This window comes from Eschscholzia californica, unplaced genomic scaffold (genome assembly GCF_041429995.1).
Source record: "Eschscholzia californica isolate CP2 unplaced genomic scaffold, dmEscCali1.0.p SCAF_4, whole genome shotgun sequence".
Classification (NCBI taxonomy): domain Eukaryota; kingdom Viridiplantae; phylum Streptophyta; class Magnoliopsida; order Ranunculales; family Papaveraceae; genus Eschscholzia; species Eschscholzia californica.
Genome location: NW_028238461.1, coordinates 9144120 through 9161095, shown reverse-complemented (window position 1 = coordinate 9161095; position 16976 = coordinate 9144120). Strand labels below are relative to the sequence as shown.

Genomic DNA, 16976 nt, shown 5'->3' with positions numbered 1-16976 from the left:
ACGAAAAAAATTAGAAAAACGATTCTCGAAAACAAAATTATGAAAAAAAAAACATAGATTTCTTAAATGAAACGATATTTGAAAATATAAATTTTAAGAACAAGGTTTCTTCAATATTTTTTTTTAAAGAAGCGTTTAAAAGTATTCAAATAATAATAAAACATAGGATTCTTATTAGTTGTCAAACAAACTAAAAAATATTTCTTAGATTCGTGAATCCGCGGATTCATAATTCTATCGTCCAAACACACTATCAGTCTCTATTTTAACATTTCTTTATTTTGGACTTTTGTAGTCTATTATTAATGAAAAGTTTCTTCCTTTTTTTTTGTTGAGAAGAAAAGTTTCTTCCTTGAAAAAATACTTTAAGTCATCTTATATTTCTGTTTTTTTACTTATGACATAATTATGGTAATGGTAAAGTGTTTTGTATGATCTCATGACCTCACAGACTTGTAGAGTGTCCAACTACTATACTAAAAGTAGTTGAAAGTTTGATTACATCAATATTTTAGGTAGACCATCAACTTTGAGTTGATCTTGAGTTTGAGAACCACTAAGTCCTTTTAATATAAAAATTTATATGATTTCATATGAGGTATTTATTTTCTCTAACCCATATATCACAACCCTCCAATTATTTATGTAACTGTGAAATTAAGAAAATATAGAAAGTGGGTATGTCTGAATTTGATTGGCAATTGTGGAAAGTATACCATCAATAAGTAAAAGTGAAACTTGCAACAAAAAAAAGTAAAAATATAAGTGGTCCATATATCTAGCCCTGTATTTGGCACAAGAGAATCATTTTATACTTGAGAAGTCCAATGCTAGCTAGTAATCTCATGCATAAATAGCATAGTTGGTAAAGTTTAGGTCTCCATCTATGTCTTAGATAACTAAGATAAGGTATTGATGTTGGGTCTTTTCTTTCTCACTTGTCAGTGGGATTTCCTTTTAATAGAGAATCCTACCTCAAGCATGGCTACATGGGTCTTCTAGTTCATCCACAGAAAGCAGCCTATCACATATTCCCTTAAGGAATATATGCAGAATAATAGGAGTCATTAATTGAATACTTTTGGCTCATATTCTGCACCAATAATTGTAAAAGTTAACTAAACTTTTCTCCATAAGTTGTTCTAATCCAAAGAGCTAGGAAAGTCGACTCTAGTAGATTATTCAGCTATTCCAACCCGAGTTTATTCACGAAGACCGCAACTTTGATTCTTCTTCCGATGACTAAAACTTACCATGATCACTTTAACTTCAATGAGATAATGAAACACGATTGTAAAGTGTATTACATCAATTAATACAATAAATATTACGAAAAACAAAGTGAAAAAAAATATATATATATTTAAAATATGTAATGGGCCTTAACTATGACACCAAATACATATTTATATAATGAAATGCAAAGTAGGATTACATGGGGAAGTTAGGTTTCTCTTCTTATAGTATATAAACCCTAAACCCTTTCTAATGTCTTTTGGTTGCATTTTTGTCTACTTTTGAAGAATACATTAGTCTTTCCCTTTTAATTTTCAAATTTGAGATTTTTCTTGAGAATTTGATTTGTTCCAATACTTCTTTTTAAAGTGTGTGGAAGTGTAATGTATAATGACATGTCTTAACCACAATATCAATAATTGTAGGTTGAAATGACCTAATTTTCCTTAATTTATAATCCACAATTAAGATGATATTGAATTTATATTGACTCATTATAACACCATTTGAGCTCTTCCAAAAGTGAAATAGAGATAGACCCTAATTTATACCCATTGGTTTAGAATCTTATTCCAATATTAATCTTTTCAAAGACAATAACATGTGTCTTCCATGATATATTATTTAAAAAAATTTATCATGCTTTCTTGTTTTGTATAAAAGATTTTACTTACAATAAAAGAACTACATTTATTACTAATTGCTCATATTAATTAAACTCTTATACCTAAAATAATTGTCCAATATTTAATTAGTATGATTTTGTTGACTTGTGCTTAAATTAAATATTATTAAATCAATCCGTTATTTAAAACGTCGGACAAAATAATTACATACATAGATTTGTAATGTTGTCTCATGTGACTCAATATACATTACATTATTTTAATGTCTTGATCGAGCTCAGAATCAGAATATAAAGGAAACATGATAAAAGAGATTCACCGAGTAAATTATAGAGAAAAAGATTGTCTTAAGTTGGCTTTTTTGAACTAAAAGTTCTTCTATTTTTTATCTACATATAAAGAAAGAGAGAAACATGAAATAAATGCATCATGTGCTATGAAGAGTCGAGGAGGCATTAATGGAGTCAATTGTATTTGTATTCCTACCCTTGTGGACAACCCTCTCTCTCTCTCTCTCTTTCTTCTTCTTCTTCTTGGGGGTTTAATTTCTCTCTCTATATTCTGTTGTTTGATGATAAAAGATTAATCACAAATAAAAACCTCAAGTAATGAACTCTAAAATTATCAATCAACTAAATCTCATCAAACTTAGATTCAAATATGAACTCAAATCTTTTCTACAACAAAGTTAAATACTCATAAATAACTACTAACCTTTTGACATAAACAACACAAAATACCATTAAGCTAAAGAGTCTTGTTCCATTAGATTGTCTCTTTAAAGTAGCACATCCTCTTGCAAAGGAACCACCAAGAACTCTATCTCATTTTTACTTTCTCTCACTAGGATACTTTTTTAATCTCTAAAAAAAAAAAGGCACAGGCACGTTTTTGACTTGCACCACCTTTTTGTTCCAACACACTTCTATTTGATAACCCTATAGTACTCAAGCCACACTCAAACTCCAAGCCCACATAATATTCCCTACAAGGCCCAACTTCAAATTTGGTTTAAAGCCCCTTTTTCCAACATCCCCCCTTAAACCAAATTTCCGTAGCTTCTCATACCTAACATCCACTTCAATCTTTCAAAGACATCATGCTTTAAAGGTTTCGTAAATATATCCGCTATTTGATCTTGAGACTTGCAATACATCACTTCAATATCACCTTCTTTAACATGTTCACGAATAAAATGGTAGCGTGTATCAATGTGCTTGCTTCTTTCATGACAAACGGGATTTTTGGCTAAAGCAATAGCCGATTTGTTATCAAGGAACACTTCGGTTGGACCAACTTGAGGGCATTGAAGATGCTTCAACATATTTCTTAACCAAATTGCATGACAAACCATAGAGCTAGCGGCTACATATTCCGCTTCACAAGTAGATAAAGTCACAATGGGTTGTTTCTTAGAAGACCAAGTAAATGCCGTGTAGCCCATGAAAAATACAAATCCGGATGTACTCTTTCTTTCATCTAAGTCTCTACCCCAATCACTATCGGAATAACCGATAAGCTTAAAATCTTGTTCACAAGAGAAAAATAAACCATCATTGAGTGTACCTTTAACATATCGAAGGAGCCTCTTTGCAACATTAAGGTGAGATTCATCCGGTGTCTCCATGTACCTACTCACTAGCCCAACTCCATAGAGAATATCCGGTCTTGTACATGTAAGATAACGTAGACTTCCAATCAAACTTTTGAAATATGTAGGATCGACATCACTTCTTCTTGTGCATTTTCTCAACTCCACTCCACTTTCAAGAGGGGTGTTTACCGGATTACATGACTCCATTTTAAACCTTTTAAGAACTTCCTTGGCATATCCACTTTGAGAAATAAATATGCCATTTTCCATTTGCTTCACTTCAATTCCAAGGAAATGACCCATCAACCCAATATCGGTCATATCAAATTCCTTAATCATGCTCTTCTTGAACTCATCAAATAGTTTTGAATCATTACCGGTGAATATCAAATCATCAACATAGAGACAGACAAATAACATACCTCCATCTTCTTTCACTTTCATATATAAAGTGTGCTCATGAGGACACTTTTCAAACCCATTTTCTTGAAAATACTTATCAATTCTTGCATTCCATGCACGTGGAGCTTGCTTTAACCCATAAAGGGCTTTCTTCAACTTATAAACTTTATCTTCTTTTCCCTTTCTAACATATCCCAAAGGTTGTTCAACATATATCTCTTCCTCTAGGATACCATTTAAAAATGCCGACTTGACATCAAGTTGATAAATCTTCCATGAATATTGAGCCGCTATAGAGATTAACAATCTAATTGTTTCCATACGAGCAACGGGAGCAAATACCTCACTATAATCAATGCCGGCTCTTTGCTTGTAACCTTTAGCTACAAGTCTTGCTTTGTATCTTTGGACTTCTCCACTTGCATTCTTCTTTGTCTTATACACCCACTTCACGCCAATAGGTTTGTATCCCTTTGGCAAATTTGTCAACTCCCACGTATCATTTTTTTCAATTGCATTAATTTCTTCATTCATTGCATTTTCCCATTTTTCTTCTTGGATGGCCTCTTCATAACTAATAGGATCACAATCCATGAGAAAACAACACAAGTTCAATTCTTCTTCATTATCTACAACTTCATAAATTTCTCTCAAACTTCTCGTCTTCATTGGTCTTTCATTAGAACTTCCCCCCGATGATGAAGATGATGGAGACGAGGATGAAGGTGATGACGATGATGATGCTTCTCTATACATCGGTGTTTGTGGCTCTCTTTGAACTTCTCTTGGTGCTTCTTCTTTTTCATGTTCTTCCCCTTCAAGCTCAAGTTCAACTTGAGTAATTTCTTTTCCTTTCCACTCCCATGCCATTTCTTCTTCAAATACAACATCTCTACTAAGGAGAACTTTATTGGCAATAGGGTTGAATAACTTGTAGCATTTTGTTTGTTCATTATAACCAAGGAATATACATTTTTCACCTTTGTCATCAAGTTTTGTTCTTCTTGCTTCCGGTATCTTTGCATAAGCAATGCACCCAAAAACTTTTAAATGAGCCACACTTGGCTTGTAGTAGCCCCATGCCTCTTCCGGTGTCTTCATATACACACTTTTTGTGGGACATCTATTCAATAAATATACGGCACATGCCACGGCTTCCCCCCAAAAATTTCTAGGCAACATTTTCTCTTTTAACATGCTTCTTGCCATATTTAATATGGTGCGGTTTTTCCTCTCGGACACTCCATTTAGTTGTGGTGTGTATGATGGAGTAAGTTCATGAATAATCCCATGATTTTTACAAAACATATCAAAATCTCTTGAAGTGTATTCTCCACCTCTATCGGATCTTAATTTCTTGATCACATAACCACTTTGTTTTTCAACCATATTCTTGAATTCTTTAAATGCTTCAAATTTATTTTTCAAGAAGTATACCCATGTTTTTCTACTATAATCATCAATGAAAGTAAGGAAATAGTTATTACCTCCATTTGTCATCGGCTTCAATGGACCACAAACATCGGTATGCACAAGTTCCAATGGATTATAAGCTCTCCACCTTCCTTCTTTAGAAAAATTTGTTCGATGATGTTTACCAAAGATACATCCTTCACACACTTTATGTGGGTGATCAATATATGGTAAACCCCTTACCATATTCTTGCTTGCCAAAGTCTTCATCCCATCAAAGTTTAGATGCCCAAGTCTCAAATGCCACAACCAAGATTTATCTTTCACAATAGAGTTTAAGCATTTTACATCACCATGTTGAATGTTCAAAGGGAATAATCTATTTTTCGCCATCTTCACCTTGGCAATGAGAGTTCCACTTCTATCTCTTAACGTGAGATGAAGATCCTTCAATCTAATATCATATCCCTTCTCTAAAAGTTGTCCCAAACTCAAAATATTATTTTTCATATCGGGAACATAATAAACATCGGAAATATAACTATGGTTGCCATTTTTTAGTTGAATGAGGATATTACCTTTTCCTAGCACCGGAATCTTTGAAGAGTCGCCAAACTTTATATTCCCTTTTACATTTTCATTTACTTCAACAAACAATTCTCTTTTCCCACAAATATGATTACTTGCACCGGTATCAAAATACCAAGTATTTGTTTGAGATTCATCAAACCCATCACAAGAAAATAACAATGTAGGATCCACATTAATTTCTACATCGTTCTCAACAAGATTTGATTCTTCCTTCACTTCATTTTTATACCAACATTCATTACTATAATGTCCAAGTTTGTGACAATTGTAGCATTCAATATCCCTTTTATCTCTACCTTGACTATTATAAGGTCTAGTAAAGTTTCCTCTACCTCTTCCTCTTGATTCATTTGTTCTTCCTCTATTAAAAGGATTTCTTCCTCTTTGGTTTCCAAAGCCCCTTCTATGATTATCATAGCCTCTTCCATAACTCTCATAGTCTTTTTCCTTTTTTGATATACATTGTTTTTCTTCTAAAGTTAGTTTTGCTTGAAGCACTTGATCAACCGAATAATTTGAAGAGTTTGTAACATTTCTATTCACCTTTTGTTCATGGATTTGCAATGTTCCCATCAATTCATCTACCGTCATAGATTCCAAGTCTTTTGATTCTTCAACAACAATAACCACATTATCAAATTTTGGTGTCAAAGACCGTAAAATCTTCTCCATCACCTGAACATCATCACATTTTTCACCACACCTTTTCATTTCGTTAACATTAGACAATACTCTTGAAACATAATCGGAAACAAGTTCTCCTTCATTCATACTCAACCTTTCAAATTCACCGCGCAAAATTTGAAGACGAGCCTTCACTACTTTATCAACTCCTCTAAAAGAATTCTTGAGAATATTCCAAGCCTCTTTCGATGATTTTGCTTCGGATACTTTTTCAAATGTAGGACTATCTATCCCTTGATATATGAGAAACAAAGCTTTTTTATCATTCTTCCTTGAATCTTTAAGAACATTTTTTTGTAAATCATTCATACTATCCTCTTCTTCTAAACTTGGTTCTACATAACCATTTTGAACAATATCCCACAAATCTTGAGAACCCAACAACACACTCATTTGGATAGACCAATGTCCATAGTTTTCTTTTGTTAATCTAGGTATTTGAGATTGTACCATATTTGCCATCTTTCTTACAAGATCCCCAATTTTTTTACAAACCCTATATTCTCAAAGTGTTAAAATGCTAAAGCATTATGGCTCCGATACCATGTTGTTTGATGATAAAAGATTAATCACAAATAAAAACCTCAAGTAATGAACTCTAAAATTATCAATCAACTAAATCTCATCAAACTTAGATTCAAATATGAACTCAAATCTTTTCTACAACAAAGTTAAATACTCATAAATAACTACTAACCTTTTGACATAAACAACACAAAATACCATTAAGCTAAAGAGTCTTGTTCCATTAGATTATCTCTTTAAAGTAGCACATCCTCTTGCAAAGGAACCACCAAGAACTCTATCTCATTTTTACTTTCTCTCACTAGGATACTTTTTTAATCTCTAAAAAAAAAAAGGCACAGGCACGTTTTTGACTTGCACCACCTTTTTGTTCCAACACACTTCTATTTGATAACCCTATAGTACTCAAGCCACACTCAAACTCCAAGCCCACATAATATTCCCTACAAGGCCCAACTTCAAATTTGGTTTAAAGCCCCTTTTTCCAACATATTCCTGTTTCGGTGGGAGTTTTCTTCCTATAAACTAGACTATAGATCATATATAGGTGGGTGGTTATTTGTTAGATGTTAGTTAGTACCTTACGACTTTAATGTGTTTGTTTATGGTTTTAAGTTGGCACTTTTTTTAAACTTTTTTTATTTATTGTATTATGACCGTGAATTATGTATATATATGTTTTCTTATGATAAAGTGGTATTTTAATCTTACATTTTCATAATGTAATCAAAGTCAGGTAAAATATTAAGATTTAGTTCTTACATTATTGGAACACTAATTACCATAAATAAAAAAGAAAATACCACCAAACTTTTAGAAGTCCATCCCTTCACTATAAATTTGAAATCTATATATTTAGAGGACGAAGTAAAAGAAAAAGTTAGACGACTAGGTCCTCGTTAGTAACTTACCCACTTTTCTCTTTTTTGGACGGATGCACTTTTCTTTTTTGTCTTAATCAATGTACTTGAGTATCTGTAATTCAGTCTAAATCAATGATCACTTATCAAAAAGAATAGTTTCTAACGTCTCGACAGAGTCTCTTGTTTGTTGCAAGATCGACTAAGTTGAATACACAGAACAATTGGACAATTGAGATTAGAACATAATATGAGGAGTATTACTACGTTTCTGTCCAAAACATAAATACCTAATTTATTTATCTAACTATTATCCGTTTTAATTTCAACCCTTCACTATAAGTTTGATATCTACATATTCACAAGAGGAACAAAAAGTTAGGCGACTAGGGGGGCGGGGGGAGGTTAGTGGAGTGAGACATTTCAGGATTCTGGGGCATACAAATCCAGACATTTAAGAATCCTGAAATGACTGAGGCATTCAAATTCAGACATTTGAAAGTCCTGAAATGTCTGAGGCTTTCAAATCTAGACATTTATAAATTCCCGAATGTCTGTGGCATTCAATTATAGACAAAATGTCCGCGAACTTTGGTAGACTTCATAGTTTGATGGATTTTGTGAAGGATTTGGGACAAGTTTGGAGTCCAAAATGTCTTTACAAAAATAAAAGACATTTAGAGTCCATCATGTGATTAAACAACAATAACATTATTAAAATAATATATGACCACTAAATGTCCACAAATATTTACAGATGTCTACGAAAGTCGAAATATATTTTTGAAATGTGCATACAAATATATTATTTAATGTGATTAAACAACAATAATAATATTAAAATAATAAATGTCTACCAAATGTCTATCAATGTCCACAAATATCAACAGATGTCTACGAAAGTCGAAAAATATATTTTTGAGATGTTCATACACATATATTATTTCATGTGGTTAAACAATAATAATAATGTTAAAATAATAAATGTCTACCAAATGTTCATCAATATCCACAAATATTCACAGATGTCTACGGAAGTCGAAAAATATATTTTTGAAATGTTCATACAAATATATTATTTAATGTGATTAAGCAACAATAATAATATTAAAATAATAAATGTCTACCAAATGGCCATCAACGTCCACAAATATTTACAGATGTCTAAGGAAGTCGAAAAATATATTTTTGAGATGTTCATACAAATATATTATTTCATGTGATTAAACAAAAATAATATTAAAATAATAAATGTCTTCCAAATGTCCATCAATGTCCACAAATATTCACAGATGTCTAAGAAAGTCGAAAAATATATTTTTGAAATGTTCATACAATTATATTATTTAATGTGATTAAACAATAATAATAATATTAAAATAACAAATGTCTACCAAATATCCATCAATGTCCACAAATATTCACAGATGTCTACGAAAGTATATTTTGAAATGTTTGTGCAAATATATTATTTCATGTGATTAAACGATAATAAGAATATTAAAATATAAAATATCCACCAAATGTCCATCAATGTCCGCAGATATTCACAGATGTCTACGAAAGTCGAGAAATATATTTTTGATTAGTACAAATATAATATGCATTACACATTTTGTCAATGGATTCAAGATCTTGAAATGTCCTCAGGACATTTTGTTTATGGATCAAATGTCTTGAAATGTCTATAAAGACATTTTGTTTACAAACTCAATGTCTTGAAAATGTCTATAAAGACATTTTGTCTATAATAAATCACCCGAAATGTCTTGAAATGTCTACGGGACATTTTGTCTACAAACCTTTTTGAAAGTCCCAATCCACTACCCCCTCTAAGTTTCTACTAGTAACTTACCCACTTTTCTCTTTTTTTGGACGGATGTACTTTTCTCTTGGGTTATTTCCCAAATGGCCCCCAACTTTGTGACGAGCTTCCTGCCTGGCCCCCTACTTTAGCAATAATTCCCGTATGGCCCCCTTTTCTGTTATCTTTAATTTTCCGTTACTCTCTCTCCTCCATCTCATTTTCTCTCTCTACCAAGTCACCTATCACGCCACATCATCATCTTCTCCGGCATAAGTCGCCGACCGATCAAATTTCTGCGGCTGACCTTAAATTTTTTGTATTCTCTCTCTCTAAATTTTTTTTTATTTCCTTTCACCTCTCTCTTTCTAAACTTTGGCGAAGGGGGTTTCTCTTCGCCGGAGGTCTGTCGAACAGATCTGTCTGTTCGTGATGAACAGACTTGATCTGTTCATCACGAGTCACGACATACCTCCGGCGAAGGGAAACCCCCTTAGCCGGAGTTTAGAGAGAGGGAGAGAGGTGAGAAGAAATTTAAAAAAAATTAGAGAGAAAGAGAGAATAAAAAAAAATTGAAGGTCGCCGGCCGGAAATTTGGCCGGCCGGCGACTTATGCCGGAGAAGATGATGATGTGGCATGATAGGTGACTTGACGGAGAAAGAAATGAGATGGAGGAGAGAGAGTAACGGAAAGTTAAAGATAACGGAAAAAGGGGATCATACGGGAATTATTGCTAAAGTAGGGGCCATGCAGGAAGCTGGTCACAAAGTTGGGGGCCATTTGGGAAATAATCCAAAATGTCTTGAAATGTCTATAAAGACATTTTGTTTACAATGGAGTGGTGTGGATCCAAATAACGGTGGACGGACAGGATCTTGTACCTTGGGAGATGGATGTTATGAAAAATGGAGTGGTGTGGATCCAAAGTTCCAAAAAAGTAGATATCACCCAGGCTTTATCTAGGTTATCTCGGGTCATTCATGGCCCTAACAAGTTCCATCTCACCGAAGTAAAAGATAATGTTTTCCTTATCAAATTCGCTACAGCCACTGAACTTGACTTGGCGATGGAAAGTGCTCCATGGGTAATCCAAGACGAATTAATTATTCTTCAACAATGTAATCCGGAAGTTATGCCAATTGATCACGAGTTTAATTCGGCTTGGTTTTGGGTCCAAATGCATGGGATCCCACCTAGTCATCTTAATAGCACAGTGGTTAATCGTTTAGCGGGTTCAATTGGTAATTTCATTCCAACTACAATTGAAGAAGCCTCAAAATGGAGTCTTTTTGGAAGAGTAAAGATCGAACTTAATATTCTCAAACCATTGCAACAAGTGGTTTATCTGAAACTTTCAAACACCAAAATCATGGCTATCTCACTAAAAATAGAAAAACTGCCCAGGTTCTGTATTTTTTGCGGTCTCATAGGTCATACCATCAAGTTTTGTTCGACTATCATAGCATTTAATGACCTTTTGAAACAAGACATTTCGGAAGATCTTAGAATTAAAGTAATAAAGGCCATGAAACCGGAATATAGTGAAGACTTTAAAGTTCCGTTCAGCCCTAAGAGTAGAGTTAAAGAACTGGATTCTTATGGTCTGGGTTTTAATTCGGAATTGAATCTATCTAACGATTCAACGTCGAACCAGGATGATCAAGAAAAAGAGTTTGATTATTCGATTAAAACTAATTTTGGTGAACTGTTGTCTAATCTGTGTAGGACAAGGAAGAGAGGAGTACCGAATGCCATTATTCCTATGGGTGTTCACAATAATTTGCTTTTTGAACAGGATAAGTTACATCAGGATAATAATTCGGGGAAAGCATCAACCAGTAATTCTGGTTATGTCGACGTTGATATGACTCTCGAGGATGTTCGGGCTACAAAACATTTCAAGCGATCTAGCAGACATCAGGCACAGGACAAAAAAGATGATCGGGTATCGGCAACCCTAATGCCGACATCGAAATGAATATTCTGGCTTGGAATTGTCGGGGGCTTGGGAACACCCCGACAAAGGAAACACTCAACCAGTTCCTGAGGGCGCTTAAGCCCTCCGTTGTCTTTCTTTCTGAAACTAAAATTTCTACTTTTATTCCTCTTTCACTTTTTACTAATGCTAATCTTCGGAATTTTCACGTTGTACCCTCCTCCGGTCGGAGTGGTGGGTTGTTATTGTACTGGTCTAACGATATTAAAATAGATGTTAATTTTTCCTCTATTAACTTAATTCATGCCACTGTTAGTAGCCCAGGAGTTAATTCTTGGGAATTGCTTTGTATTTATGGTCCTCCTAATATACAGGACAGACCAGCATTTTGGAATAACCTTCTTCATAGAATTCAAGGGTTAACGAACCCTTATTGTTGTATAGGAGGTTTAAATGCCTTATCCAACCATAATGAAAAATTTGGAGGTAGTTCTAATATCCCTTTCTTGAATCAATTTCAGCAATTTATTAGCAACGCTAATCTTCTGGATCTGGGGTTTAATGGACCGGCATACACTTGGACCAATAACAAAGCCATACATCATTTGACTAAAGAACGATTGGACAGGGTCCTCTGTGATGCAGACTGGTTGATGTATTATCCGGAGGCGGGGGTTTTTCATCTCCCGAGATACAATAGCGACCATGCGCCAATTCTGTTGAAATTAATTGTGGAAGGACAACCCATTAATACTGTTACTAAGTATGAGATGTTTTGGACGAAACATAAAAATTATAGCCCTCTTTTCAAAGATACATGGGATCAGAGTTTAGGCCCCTTCCTGGATAAAATTCAAACAGTTAAACACTCGATTCAAAAGTGGAGTAATAGAGCATTCGGGGTTATTAAAAATAGACTCTATATCTCGAGGAAGAGGCTTCTCCAAATACAGGCTCTACTACCGACAGACGACATATTAAACACGGAGAGTAAAATTCAGGAGGAACTCGTTTATTTGGAGGACATTCAAAAAACTAGAGCAGAACAAAGAGCAAGATCAAAATGGGTGCACAATGTTGATCGAAACACTAAGGCATTTCATGTTGCTATGTCCAGCCGAAAACAGAAAAATAAAATCCATGAACTTAAACTCAGTGATGGTAGTTCATCCAAAAACAAGGAAGAGATTCAAAATGAGTTTATAACTTTTTTTCAGAATTTGTTTACAGGTGACCGGGTAAATGACCCTCCTGAGGAAGTCATCAATGCATATAAGGTTCTTTCGGTCGAACAACTGGCCGATATCTCAAAGATTCCGTCAGCTGAGGAAATTAAGGTTGTAGTGATGGAAATGGGGTCAATAAAGAGTCCGGGACCTGATGGGCTACCTTGTTTCTTCTTTCAACATCATTGGGAGGTAATTGGTCCGGAACTAACTCAATATATTCAACTTTCTTTCTCGACAGGCAACATAGACCCTCAATTAAATTTTACTACTATAGCCTTAATACCCAAAATCAGGAACCCGAGTACAGCCTCGGAGTTTAGACCAATCTCCCTTTGCAATTCGGTTTACAAATTCATCACTAAAATTATAGCAAACCGTATTAGACCGTTTTTGGAGGGCTGTATTTCTTGGAACCAGAATGCATTTGTTCCAAACAGACAAATCATGGATAATATAATTATCACCAAAGAACTCCTTCATTCTATGAACTCTTCTAGGGCCAAAAAAGGAACTTTCTCACTCAAAATGGATATGGCGAAAGCCTATGATAGAGTGAGTTGGGAGTTTCTTCATACTGTATTAAAATCTACTGGTTTCTCTGGCACTATCCTTGCCTTGATTATGTCGTGTGTTACTACCTCTAGATTCAATGTACAAATCAATGGTAGTATTGTAGGCAACTTTTCGGCCTCTAGAGGCCTTAGACAGGGTTGTCCGCTTTCGCCCTATCTATTTATTCTTTGCTCTCAGTCGCTTTCTCTCCTTATTAATCATTATGAGAACAAAGGTAAATTTACAGGCTATAAGGTCAATTCAGCAGCCCCCTCTATTACACATCTCCTTTTTGCTGATGACCTTATTATTTTTGGCAAAGCAAATACTAATAATCTTGATACGGTTATTCAAATTATGGATCACTACTCAAGCTTCTCGGGCCAACAGGTAAATTTCAATAAATCTTCGATTTTCTTCAGTAGAGGTGTGCCTTTAAGTATCAAAGAAACTTTCATAGGCAAACTTCAGGCTCCATTGATGACAGACATGGAGAAATACTTAGGAGCCCTAGTCCTCAAAAAAGACAACAAAATTCAGAGTTATAACTGGCTTATAGAGAAGTTCAATACCACTTTGTCTGGTTGGAAACACAAATTTACAACCCAAGCTGGCAGGACGGTTCTTATTAAATCTATTTTGGCCTCTTTTTGTACATATACGAGTAGTTTTCAGCTGATTCCTAAACATGTGGTATACCAATTAGAGAAAATTGAGCGTAGCTTTTGGTGGGGTCATAATACTAATGATAAAAGTTACATTTCATAAACTGGGACATTATTTCTTCCCCTAAGCATAGAGGAGGCCTAGGAATCAGATCTATACATGAAGTTAACCTCTCCCTTATAGCCAACATGACTTGGAGATTTCTAACTAGACCAGATGAGGTCTGGGTTAAGCTTATTAATGCTAAGTACTTGAGACATATTGACTATTGGTCCTATGAGTTGCCCCAGGGGACCTCTCAATTCTGGCAGGCTATGTTCCATACTAAAGATACCATTAAGAGGAACATAATTTGGCATATAGGCAATGGTGATCACATAAAAATTAGGTCGGATCATTGGGTTCAGGATATACCTGATCACAAACTAACTGATACTAATAATTTACCAGAAGACATTGTATTTGTTTCTCAACTCATGAAACAGGGAGAAAAGTCTTGGAATATAGACAATATAAAGGAATGGTTCTCGGAAACAGAAGCTCAGGCCATCATTAATACAAATATCAAACAAGTTCATCAAGATGACATGCTAATCTGGAAACCTAATGAATCGGGAAAATTTTCAGCAAAATCCTTCTATTCAGAGATTAAAGATCTCCCAGTCAGATCACAAGAGGCTTATGATTTTCCTTGGAAAATTTTTTGGAAGAAGAAACAGATGGTTCCAAAAATTCAAATGTTTATTTGGAAACTAATAAATGACGGATTGGCTACTTTAAACAATATACACAAACGTATTCCAGAGAAATCACAGTCATGCAAGCTATGTGAAACAGGAGATGATGAAACTACTTACCATCTGTTTGGTAGTTGCCCGAAGTTCCAGGAGCTCCTTGCTCAAGCAGATTTGGACACCATACAACACATAAGAACAGATCCGATTAAATGTTTGTCTAACATTTTATCAAAAAAGGAAAGAGGAGATCGGGAATGGTATACAGTCACAAACCTCTTTTGGTTCTGGTGGAAGACAAGAAACGAGTTGTATTTCCAAAACAAACCACCAGATCTACTCCGGTGTCGGTGGTTAACCAAAGAAGAACTAAGGTATGTCTCAGATCTATTCATTCCAAGTATCACTAACGAAACTGTGTAGGGAAATCAATGGAGACCTCCTCCGATCGGAACGATTAAGATAAATTACGACGGATCCTACAGAGAAATTGGAGCCACATGTGCAGCTATTGCCAAAGATTCGAATGGAGTAACTTTAGGTGTGAAGATGAAGAGGATTGAGGCTCTTTCTCCTTTGCAAAGTGAGCTGTCGGCGGTGGAGCTGGGGTTAACCCTAGCTGAGGAAATGAACAAGCCCCCTTATATATTGGAAACAGACAGTAGGGTTTCGGTGGAGTTAATCTCAATCGTAGATGCCATCATACCATGGAGACTATCACATCTCATCGACGGTCTCAAGCGTCGGGTAAACTCGACCCGCATGGAGTTGCAATACTGCTTTCGGACCCAGAATATGGAGGCCCACGACCTGGCTGCTGCAGCCCACATTAATTAATGATTATTAGTTTGCCCTTCTAATGTTAAAATGTTTGCTTTTAGACCTTTCATTTGCTTTCTTTGCTGGACAGGTCCTACTTGTAAACAATCTATTGATTTATAAGGTTTTCTTCAAAAAAAAAAAAAATGTATATAAAGACATTTTGTCTATAATAAATCACCTGAAATGTCTTGAACAGGACATTTTGTTTACAAATATTTGTGAAAGTCCCAATCCACTACCTCCTCTAAGTCTCTACTAGTAACTTACCCACTTTTCTCTTTTTTTGAACGGATGTACTTTTCTCTTTTGTAGTAATCAATGTACTTAGAATATCCCTAATTCAGTCTAAATCAATGATTACTTATCTAAGTAGTTTAGTTTCTAACATCTCTGAGTCTTTTCTCTATTGCAAGATCGACTAAGTTGAATATATAAAACAATTGGACTATTGAGATTAGAACATAATCGGAACAGTAATAGTATTACTACGTTCTGCCCAAAACATAAATACCTAAGTTATTTTATCTAACTATTATCCGTTTTAATTTCAAGCCTTATTTATATTGACTAATTTAAACACTAAACTTTAGCCCCATTATTATCTGCACAATCCTTTAAGTTTGACTCTAGATTAACATAAAATGTGTAATGATTTAAATTTTATTTAAAATTTGGTTATCTGCCAACGGTAACACTACACTGAATATAATAATAATAATAATAATAATAATAATAATAATAATAATAATAATAATAATAATAATAATAATAATAATGTCAACACTTGGTTGTCCAAGTGGTTGAAAGTGTTAACATAAATTCTAAAATTCTGAAGGTTAATGACTACCGTAAATCTCCTAAATCGTAGTCGATTTCTTAAAAATAAATAAAAATAATAGCGTAATCTTTTTAGTCTGCATTTTTTTAGGCCAACGCTCTGGGGAAAGCTATATAGTTTCCGGGGTGTGAAGTTTTGGGTGGAAACAAAAAAAAATTGATTTTTTTATTTCCTCCAAACAACCAAATCCTTTTCAGCTTCTTCTTCTTTTCTCCGGCGACTCCACCATCTCCGACGACTCCATCATCTCCAGCAACAAAGTTCTTTTTTTTTTTTCTCCTCTCCATCTCCGGCGAAGGGGAGGAGCCCCTTCGCCGGAGGTCTGGTTTCCAGACGAAACCAGATCTCGTCTGGTTGTTCAAACCAGACGAGCTCCGGCGAAGGGGTTCCTCCCCTTCGCCGGAGAGAAAGAGAAGAAAGAGAGAGAAAGAGAGAAGAAAGAGAGAAAAAGAGAAGAAAGAAA

General features: G+C 34.6%; 1 protein-coding gene across 1 annotated transcript; it reads left to right on the top strand.

Moving 5' to 3' along the window:
• Nucleotides 1-11710: 11710 nt before the first annotated feature.
• On the top strand, nt 11711-15690 carry LOC147542380 (uncharacterized). The gene is made up of 6 exons (XM_086635298.1): nt 11711-13090; nt 13319-13552; nt 13652-13843; nt 14410-15067; nt 15151-15227; nt 15277-15690. Exons 1-6 carry the CDS (start codon nt 11711-11713, stop codon nt 15688-15690), a joined length of 2955 nt encoding a protein of 984 aa, XP_086491424.1.
• Nucleotides 15691-16976: the final 1286 nt, after the last annotated feature.